Here is an 11,133-nt window from a genome sequence, read left to right on the forward strand (position 1 = left end):
ATGGCTATCATCAGTAAATCAACAAGCAACAAGTGTTTGTGAGGTTATGGAGAAGAGTAAACCCTTGTGCACTGTTGGAAGGAATGTATATTGGTGCAGCCACTGTGGAAAGCAGTATGAAGTTATCTCAAAAAAATTAAAAATGGAACTGCTTCATGACCTAGTGATTCCACTTCTGGGTATATAGTCAAGGAAATGCAAAACACGATTTTGAAAGAACATATGCACCCCTATGATCATTGCAGCATTATTTACAATAGCCAAGATATGGAAGCAGCCCAAGTGCCCATCAATAGACAAATAGATAAAAATGTTGTGGTACATATATACAACGGAAAAAAACCATTTAATTCACTTATATGTGGAATCTAAAGAGCAAAACAAATAAAGCAGAAACATTGACTGATAGATACAGAGATCAGATTGATGGCTGCCAGAGGAGAGAGGAATTGAGAGGTTGGCTGAAAAAGGATTTGGAAGTACAAATTGGTAGTTAACAAAATAGTCATGGGGATGTAAAGCACAGCATAGGGAATATAGTCAATAATATTGTAATAACTATGCATGGTGCCAGGTGGATACCAGAAATATCAGGGGGACCACTTTGTAAAGTATATGATTGTCTAACCACTTGATGCTGTGCACCTGAAACTAATACAACATAATAGTGAATGTAAACTGTAATTGAAAAGATTGTAGATATAGATATAATCTTTTAAAAGTGCCTGGCACATAGTAAGTATTGGTTATTATAATTGGTAGAGGCATATTTCACGTTTTAAATGATCTATCTAATCCACCAAAGGGATTGTAACCCACACTCTAAAAACCACTAATATATAAATGTTCAGCCTGGTCCCTAGTACATATTAAGCCCTTAACACGTTAGTAAGAAAAAATACCATCTTATCTCTGTATGATATTTTGTTTGCTGAATTCTTTGAAGAGTACAGTTGCTAGTCATCTTCACAGTCACTTTATTAGAAATAAACTAAAATATTTAACTTTCCTCTTTATCTATTTCAGTTTCATCTCTCAGTGGTTTTTTGAATAGGAGGATTTAACTAATGATAATTGCACCATCCTGTGGCACTTATATCTCTACACCTAAAGCACCTTTTAAGTTTTCTTTATTTTATGGGAAAGAAATGATTTTATTGCACAGATAAACAGAACTAAGAGATCAAGGCATTTGCTATGGAAATACACTATCTCCACATAGAATGTGTCCAATAGAGTAGACAGTTTAGGAATAACTTCCAAAGCATATTTATTATTCAGCTCTTCAAGTGAACTAAAGGCATGCTTATCTGAAGGCACCTTATAATCTTTATATTTTTCTAGTGCTTTTGGAGACATTAAAATAGCAGAAGTGAATAGTTTGTTTGTGAAGCTCATTAACTCTTCCCCTAACCAAGAATTGGAGATTGGAAATCACATTCTCCAGCAAAATATGAATGGAAAACCAGATTCTCTGTACCATTTTCCTCCCAATATCACAATGCAGGCCAATTCCACGGTAACAGTGAGTATAAGATATCAATACTACAAACTAAAACTGTACAGGAAAATCTCGCTTACCCAGGTCAGATTGCGGCTCAGCACCAGTGGTTTCTTCATCACTCACTCTCTACGTAAAATGGGGTGTTTTGTTGGTGGTGGCTAATTGAGCCACGTTGTCCATCTCTGTGTGTAAGTTAATACCCATAGTTAAACTTCCATAGCTTTCTTCAGTTTGTTGAAGAATACCTCATGCTTTTATGACTTACCTATTAAAATGAAATCCCTAAGTTCATAAAATCAAGCAAACATAATCCTTAAAAGAAAAGTTAAGAGAGTGTTTGCCTAGGGAACAGATAACTAGTTGATACTGGAGGGTTTTTCCTCTTTCTGTGCTTTCCTTTAAACCACATACAGTGTTGCACTGCTTGGCACTATATATTATATACTCATTACATTTTAAGATCTCATGTTGAGAAAGACAACATTGCAATCACCCTCTGACATTTACAAAACTGTTGAACTCCAATGACATTTTAAACTAACAAACTATTTTCTTACAGGTCTGGACAGCATCATCTGAAGGAAAGCATCAGCCACCATCAGATTTTCTTTGGAAGGAAAAAGAGAAGTTTACAACAAGCCCAAATTGTACAACCGTCCTGTGCAAACCTAATGGTGAGGTCAGTATCTGGTTATTAACAATGCTTTTTAAATGGGTAGCCTCCTTATGTTCTCCTTGTCTCCTTAGCTCGCTCAATTATTTTTCCATCCCTAAATCTTGGATAGAACCATCACTGACTGTCATAAGAAATCAGCAAATCAGCAGCACCCTCTCCCCGGTGCTAATGTGCCAAAGAGCCGCTTATCCTTGGCAAAAAGAATTTTGATATCCCAAATTTGAAGCTACTTCAGATTTCAGAGTTAAGGATGGATTTCATTTATGGTATTTAGCATGAAGAGCAGGATAAGAAAGGAATAAACTCTGTATAGGCCCTCTCTATCCATTTATGGATTTTTCAAATGTTTGTTGAGATTCTTCTCTATTCTAAGGGTTGTACTACCACAGGACATCTGCTGTCAAGAACTAGCATTCTAATGAAACAAACTACAATCTAATTTGTCTGACTATACTATATTCACTATAAAATTATGTGTATTAGTAATAGCTTAGTGACTAACTCTGAATATTTGACAATTTTATATTTTTACACTACCTCTTTCCTTGGTATAATATTAGCATAAGTACATATCCAAGGACTAATAGTAAAGTAAGGTATCTTTTTTTTACAAAAAAAAATTACTTCTTTTATAAAACTACTAGAGGCTAGGTGCATAAATTCATGCACCAGTGGGGTCCCTCAGCCTGGCCTGCAAGATTGGGCCAAAACCAGCTCCCCGACATCGCCTGAGACGTCCCAGATAGCAAGAGGGTGCAGGCCAGTCTAAGGGGCCCAACCAGTGCACGATCAGGGCTGGGGAGGGATGCAGGAGGTTGGCCAGTCGGGGAGGGACCACAGGAGGGCTCCAGGGCATGTCTGGTCCTTCTGGCTCAGTCCCAATTGGCTGGACCCCAGCAGCAAGCTAACCTACTGGTCAGAGCGTCTGCCCCCTGGTGGTCAGTGCACGTCATGAGAGTGGTTGAGCAGACACTTAGCAAGCATATTAGGCTTTTATTATATAGGATTCTTTAGATTTTAAAAAAATACCTGCCTTTTTTTCTTAGACCCAGTCTAACTTGCTATGTCATACAACTACTAATCCACACAATATGTTGATTAAAACCTATTTCTTAATTTGTTCTTTCTTGATTATACCTGATGACATAGACTTGCTAATTTATTGAGTCATTTAACCATTTGTACATCATAAGCGTCTATAGACGCAAGCGGCAGACATTTTCAAAATATCGTGGCAGTTAACTTGTTAATGTCTTCCTACGAGAACAAGCAGTTGTTGTTAGATGAAGAAAGCACTCATAAGATAAATTTGCAGCCTTCACTCACTTAATCGTTAGAAATTTTTGTGGGCACAAACTGAATTGTATAATATGTCTAATAATTTTTACTGATTGTGAAAATAAAGCTAAGTTATTACTCAGTCTCATAAGAAATTATTAACAAAACCCAGATTAGGATTAAGGAATTATTGTTTCAGACATTTCATTACATTTATCCACCTATTTAGCTACTCTGCAAACAACCTGGGGTTTCTACCTTGTATGCACACAGTTCCAGGCACTGAGGGTTGAACCAGATAGATCCTAAATTAAACATTTTTTTTTCCTTTGGTGAATTGTCATGCCCTGAAACTGAATTAGACTTCAAATTTAGACTAACCCTTTCATTATGTGGTTTAAACTACTTCGCTCACATAGAATCAGACCCTTTCTGCAGGGGGATGTAGACACAAATATTTTGTTTGCCAGTGAGAGAGTGAATCTGATTGAATCATACAGGAAATATTTGCATATATTTAGTATCTGCCAGGCATTGTGCTAGGTACAGGGGATTTGGAGGGGGAGGGGGACGGTCAGGGGGAAGAGCATAACTATTGAATAACTATTCCTGGCCTCAGAAAATCAGAGTCCAGTAGTAGAAATTGATATGTAACAATAAATAAGTGCAGTACAGTGAAACAATGCTTTAATGGAAGTATGTGCACAGAGTGTGGTAGCCACGTTAAAGATAATAGCTCTGTAAAGGGAAGTGTGGAGAAAAGCATCAGAGTGGGAGAAAGCACTCGTTTTGCATCTGCAAGAGAGAGTTCACCCAGCTGACCTGAACCACAGTGGTCTTGTCCCTTTCCTCCTTTCTAACTCACCGCTCCCCATGCTTTTCCGTGCTCTCTTCTCAAACCACACTGGCCTTCGTTTACTTCCCAGTATTTCATTGCTCCCTCAAGCTTCAGGGTATTCGCACATGCTCTTTCCTCCCCTCTTTACCAATTAAATCCTGTTCATCCTCAGCCCTCATCCTTATTAATTCAAATAAAAAATATTTCCACTCAATACACTGAAATGTGACTTTATGTCAACCTAAAACCCTAATGTAAGCATAGCATTCTCTCACCCCTCTTTTTAACAACACATTTACTTCTCTTCTCACCTCAGTGATGCTGACCTCCCTATCTGCAGCCCTCCGACAGATTTTCCTTGCAAAGATGGGTTGCTACATTCCCATAGACATGCTAAAATGCAGGGAGACGCAAGGTTTTATCATGACTCAAATTGATTTCTATTTCTATAACTTGCATAAAGAAAATAACCCACGTGTTACAAAAAAAGTTAGAGAGCCTCCAATCTTTTGCCTAAAGCAATAGCCAATCATACAAATTAGAATAGGTACTATTTCTGGACTTGAGCAAAAAAGTTATATTACTGATCATGAGTCATTAAAAAAATTAACCTAATCTGGATGATAGGTATACAGACATCACTAATATGTCCATTCTACATAATAAAAGCCTAATATGCAAATCAATTGAATGGCAGAACAACCAGTAGAATGACTGGTCACTATGATGTGCACTGACCACCAGGGGACAGATGCTCAATGCAGAAGCTGTCCCAGCCTGCAGGCCCTGAGGCTGGTCGCCCTACAGATCGGCCCTGATTGCCAGCCAGGCCTAGGGACACTACCCATGCATGAATTTCATGCACCAGGCCTCTATTGGTTAATATTCAATTAACAAATCATGTGCTATAATATAAAGGTAGATTTAGTTCTGTTCTACCATGAGTTAACTATGTAATCTTTATTCTATTTTCTAATATATAATAATAGTGGCCCGGTGCAAGAAATTCATGCTCATTAAAAGGGAATTAATTAGAGGAAATATTTTAATATTGCTATTTGCCCTTTCTTTATAATAGAAATGTCAGAGATGAAAGAAAATTAGTAAAATGTATATGAAAATCTTCCTCCTGTCAGAGTCTGGGGTACGCTGCGAGACCCAGAGTCAAGTCCCCGCCCACCTACATGCATCTCGAAATCGCACAAGACCCAGACCTGGCCGGCCCCACCCCCATTGCGTGAGATCCAGACCCAGCCAGCCCCACCCTTGTTAAGCCCCGCCGGGCAGGAGGCACAGCCTCAGGTCCCTCAATCCAGTGCCAGAGCAAGGTGTGTGGCCTGTGGTCCCCCAGCCCGATGCTGGGACAGGGGGCACAGACTGAGGTCCCCCTTGAAGCCCCACCGGACAGGGGGTGCAGCCTCAGGTCCCCCGCCCCAGCCCAGTGTCATGCAGCCTTAGGTCCCTGCTGATGGCTCGTTATGGCTCATTACAGGAACCCCGCCTCCGCTGTGGGCACAGCCATCTGTGACAGCATGACAGAGTGAGGGTCAATTTACATATTACCTCTTTATTATATAGGATAAGGGCTTTGCAATATAATTACTAAGATTCTGTGGGTCTATTGATTTTTAAACAGAGCTAGATTTTTTTTTTACCAGTTACATTGTCGTTCTATAGGATTTGTAGCCTCTATATTATATGTAAAAAAAATTTAATGGGGCCCAGCCAGCCTGGCTCTATTGAGCATTGACCTATGAACCAGGAGGTCATGGTTTATTTCTTTTCAGGGAATATGCCTAGGTTGCAGGCTTGATCCCCAGTGGGAAACATGCAGGAGGCAGTCAATCAGTGATTCTCTCTCATTATTGATGTTTCTATCTCTCTCTCCCTCTCCCTCTCTAGAAAAATAAATTAATAGGTATTTTATATTTATGCAGTGCTGGAATCTTCCCAATACATTGTTTTGCATTAGAGATCCAGATAAGGGACAGACTGCTGCTATGTTGTAGAAGCTCGCTGAAGGGCTGTATATTTGTGCATTATCCTGTTTGATTCTCACACTGTTTAAGCATTTACAAAGGAGGAAAATGGGGCTTGGAAAATTAAATGGCTTGCTCAAGGTCACATGATTGGTAAAATGGCAGAACTAAAATAAAACCAGACATTCCAACTCCAATAATTTTTCTATTGCACTAAAAATAGCCTGCAAAGTTCATATGCCAACATTCCAGCAATGTAATTATTTTATTTTATCACATTAATAGAGGCCCGAAGCACAAAATTTGTTCAAGGGGCTTGGCCCTCGCAGCCACAGCTGCCTCAGCCCTCGCAGCCCCGGCTTCATCTGGAAGGTCATCTGGACAGTCATTCTGCTGTTTGGTCTAATTAGCATATTAGCTCTTTATTATATAGGATCATTGTCATCAAATATGTTTAAGTCCCTATAGTATAGAGAGAAATAAAATATTGCTCTTATCTAAGAAAATCTTACAATCTAATTGAGGGGGATTGCACTAAAACAAAATCATAATGTATTTTCAACAAAAATGTCTGTGAGCTACTGAAAGAGGAGAATCCCTAATTGATTACCTGAAGCAAAAGTGGAGTTTTCCTATTGTGATCCATGAAATTGAACTTTTTAGAAAAGATTTTGCCTTTCTCTTTCTCTGCCGTTGACTTAACTGACCTGAACTTGCCTGACATTGCCTTTATGTCTAGTTAGTTTGCCAATCCAATCAGTGCAATCCAATCAATCAAATCGATTTTTCAATTGTAACAGCATTGCTGGTGGCAAATTCCAGCAGGTCATAATTATGCAAGAAGTTCATCAGAAGGCTGATGGACCTTGGGGCTTCAGCAGGGCTGAAGATCTGCAACAGCTGTAGGCATTTCCCCTAAACTGGTCATCTTTTCCTGTTTATCAAACTTTACCTGTTGCATTCCTAAGGGGCTAATGTGTTTTCCAGCAAATAAAAAGCCGTGAGTCTGGAGATTCGGAGAGCCCACTTCACTAGAAAGTGAAGCCTCTCCTGGCTCCCCATGCCTCCCAAATTTATATTTCTTATCTAGCTTATTCATATATACACAGCCCCTTCTCCAGATTCCTGAACCCCTAGCAGTGAAAAAGGCCATAGCAGCATAAGCCAAAACTTCTAATTTAATGAACTAAAAACAGATTAAAAGAACAAGTAGACTATTAGGGCACATTTCAGTGTTAAATTTTCTCATGTTGAATACAGACATAACTGTAAGTCCCTACACATGATTTTCCTGAAAAAATTTGCACATATATGTTGTATACATTCCACATATTCAAGAAACCAAAACAAACTCCAGCTTTAGTGGTCATGGGTCCCCTTAATAGTTTCACTTAGTATCTAGCCTGGAGAATGTGGTATCCTCTTCTTGTCTCTGGCTTTGGTTCTGCTGCCCATTTTCCCATCTCAAATTATAGTCTTAAATAGTTAGCATTTTAACTTATTAATGTTACTAGAGGTCCAGTGCACGAATTTGTGCACGGGTGGAGTCCCTTGGCCTGGCCAATGATTAGGGCCAATTGGGGCTGTCTCACCCAGTCCCGATCGGGGCTGATTATTGGGGCTGGCTGTCCAGGGGGAGGGACTGCAGGAGGTTAGACAGTGGTGGGAGGTTGGCTGTGGGAGCGCACTGACCACCAGGGGCAGCTCCTGCATTGAGTGTCTGCTCCCTGGTGGTCAGTGCACATCATAGTGACCAGTTGACTAGTCATTCAGTCGTGCCAGTTGCTTAGGCTTTTATATATATTGACTAGTGACCTGTGCACGAAATTTGTGAATGGGGGGAGGGGTGTCCCTCAGCCCGGCCTGCACCCTCTCCAATCTGAGACCCCTTAGGGGATGTCCAACTGCCGATTTAGACCCGAGGGATCGGTCCTAAACCGGCAGTCGGACATCCCTCTCACTATCTGGGACTGCTGACTCCTAACCACTCAACTGCCTGCCTGCCTGCCTGATTGCCCCTAACCACGCTGCCTGCCATCCTGATCGCCCCCAACTGCCCCCCACTGCCAGCCTGATCGCACCCAATTACCCCCCACTGCTGGCCTGCTCACCCCCAACAGCTCCCCACCGCCAGCCTGATTGCCCCTAACTGCCTCTGCCTTGGCCCTTGCCACCATGGCTTTGTCTGGAAGGATGTCCGGAAGGTCTCCCTGTCTAATTAGCATATTACCCTTTTATTAGTATAGATAACTACTTTTTACTTAGTATCTTAACTAAATCTCAGAACACCCTCATATAGCAGTTCCCTACTACCAGCCTCCTTATTTTGTGTCAGAGGACTCAGGTACATAACAAGTAACTACCTGGCCTGAGGATATGCAACTTGTGATTTTCAGAATTGGAAACTAAGGCCAGGATGTCTTGCTACATTCTTATGATGTTTCACTAATCCATGCACAATAGGTAAGTGATATTATACAGTTGACTTTGAAATTTTATTGCAATAAGTCCATGACATTTTTAAAAAAATCTAACTCCTGCCCAACCATCATGGCTCAGTGGTTGAGCATTGACCTATGAACTAGGAGGCTGGATTCCAGGTCAGGGCACATGCTTGAGTTTTGGGCTCAATCCCCAGTAGGGGGGCAAGCAGGAGGCAGCCGATCAATGATTCCCTCTCATCATTGATGTTTCTATCTCTCTCTCCCTCTTCCTTCCTCTCTGAAATCAATAAAAAAATATTTTTTAAAAAACCTATTTCCCATAGTATTTGATATTAATGAATCATTTCTGTTAGGCCGTTGCCTGGTGCACTCCTATTCACTGGAAGCAAGCATGGGAGAAATTAGAGACTGACATTGAATTTCAGAGAAGCTCAGTAGTAAATGCAGCATCTCAAAAGCACATGTTTCATTGGCCAAAAGCTACAACCACAGCTAAAGAAACACTTGATCAAACTGATACTAATATCTCAAACTACCAGATGGAACAAGTTCCGGTTTTTCTTAAGAGGTAAAAGTTGCTCTTTTATGTGTGTGGGGTTTTTTTGTGTGTTTTTTTTAATTGAGCCCTTCCCACAATTGGTAACTGAGCAGAGAGGAATACCTGGGTGATAAGTAAATATATGATGAATAGGTAAATCAATAATGTCCAAAAAAAATCTATTTTGAATAGGACCATAAAACCCTTAATAGTTTTAAAACATAAAAACACTTATGGTACAGCCTTAGCTGGTTTGGCTCAGTGGATAGAGCGTCGGCCTGCGCACTGAAGGGCCACAGGTTTGATTCTGGTCAAGGGCACATGTCCAGGTTGCAGGCTTGATCCCCAGTTGGGAACGTGCAGGAGGCAACCGATAAATGATTCTCTCTCATCATTGATGTTTCTATCTCTCTCTCCCTCTCCCTTCCTCTCTAAAATCAATAAAAATATATTTTAAAAAACAAACAAAACACTCATGGTACAATAAAGGCTGGCAATTTCCCATAGGCAATGGAGACCCACCCCTCGCCTCCGCCACCCTGGCCATTTCACTTCCCGATGGCACTGCTGTTAGAGGCAGAGCTATGGAGGGTGAAGAAATGAAGTTATCACCTCATCTTTAGCAGTGTGGAGGTGAAGGGATAAGTGCCACATCTAGGAGCTTTATCTTGGGTCAAGAGCTGGCTGTGACTGAAGGTGCAGATTTGTTACTCGCTTGTGGGCTAATGCTTCTGAGGTTGTGATAACAGTGCTGCCCACAAGGTCTAGAAAAGCCATATTGTTTTGTCTTAAAACATGTCTGTCTTTAATTGAGCTTTCTTTACTAATGCCACTGCATAAAATGCCTTTTTAGCTCAATTTGGGTTTAATTTTCCTTTTACAGAGAAAAAGAAATCCCACCAACTCTTTTCATGAATCGCAGCCCTTGGTGCCACAGTCCCGATATCCCTGCACATCCCTACTGTCCTCTGATTGAACCTCACAGTCCCAGCATGTATGAAAGTCTTCCCAGGCTTCAGTCATCCAGGCTTAATGCAGACCTGGTAAGTCAAATGGATACTTATTCCAGCAGAGAGTAAGAGGGTGTATGTGTATAGAACTGGTAAAAAGGAGTTAAGTTGTAAAATACACTAAATATTAAAAATGATTCATATCCTCAAACACAGTTGGCTCCTAAAGGAAATATTATAAACCGTTCACTTACATTTGCTGCAGCACAGTGTATTTACTGTTTAAATAAATATTCACTGAATGAAACAAAAGAACAGCAAAATATCATGGCCAGCAAAAATATGTAGTTCTTGAAGTTTGTTCAAAAGGACATATTGTTTTTTTATTATGCACAATAAACTGGTCCTACAAGTTATGCTATGCTAAAAAAAAAAATTCATCTTTTCCAAACATACTGTAATATTAATCCCAAGTTCTTTTTTTTTTTTTGAACCGAAGTTTCTTATTTAAATTCTCTCAATAAAGCTTTTAGAGTTGATGTTATTAACACAGAATCTGTAAATGGATTTCAGGAAGCCCAGGAATCTATTAAATTTGGTGCAAAAATGTGTTCCTGCGTCATGTTTTCTGCGAAGAGAGTCATGAGGGCTCATCAGATACTCCCACAAGTTAAGAACTGATTGGAAGAACACAATGTCAGATTCAAAGCTGTGGAGAAAGGCCGTTTCATACAGAAGCCCTACCTTGGTGAGTTATAATGATTTGCAAACTTTCATTTAGCAGAGGATTCTTTTTGAAATGAAATCTTGGGCAGAGTCCCAATGTATGAAATGGATAAAAGCAGACCTGCCCAAGTGGAAGAGGAGGCAGCGATTCCCATTATACCATTCTTCTTCCCTCCTTCCCTGTGATCCCTGAGGCACCG

The 11,133-nt window shown here is 40.3% G+C and overlaps 1 protein-coding gene across 1 annotated transcript in view; it reads left to right on the top strand.

Annotated features, from left to right (window-relative positions):
• Positions 1-10,894, top strand: part of LMNTD1 (lamin tail domain containing 1) — a gene marked incomplete at its 5' end in the record, with an annotated part of 44,373 nt that extends 33,479 nt beyond the window's left edge. Inside the window, 5 exons of the mRNA XM_080660235.1 lie at positions 1,345-1,525; positions 2,064-2,183; positions 9,073-9,287; positions 10,141-10,300; positions 10,781-10,894. Of these exons, the coding sequence (XP_080516361.1) occupies positions 1,345-1,525; positions 2,064-2,183; positions 9,073-9,287; positions 10,141-10,300; positions 10,781-10,888 (784 nt within the window). The 3' untranslated portion in view covers positions 10,889-10,894. The remainder of the gene's footprint in view (positions 1-1,344; positions 1,526-2,063; positions 2,184-9,072; positions 9,288-10,140; positions 10,301-10,780) is intronic.
• Between the last annotated feature and the right edge of the window lie 239 nt (positions 10,895-11,133).

Source organism: Plecotus auritus (genome assembly GCF_963455305.1).
Source record: "Plecotus auritus genome assembly, chromosome: 3".
In the NCBI taxonomy this organism is placed as follows: Eukaryota; Metazoa; Chordata; class Mammalia; order Chiroptera; family Vespertilionidae; genus Plecotus; species Plecotus auritus.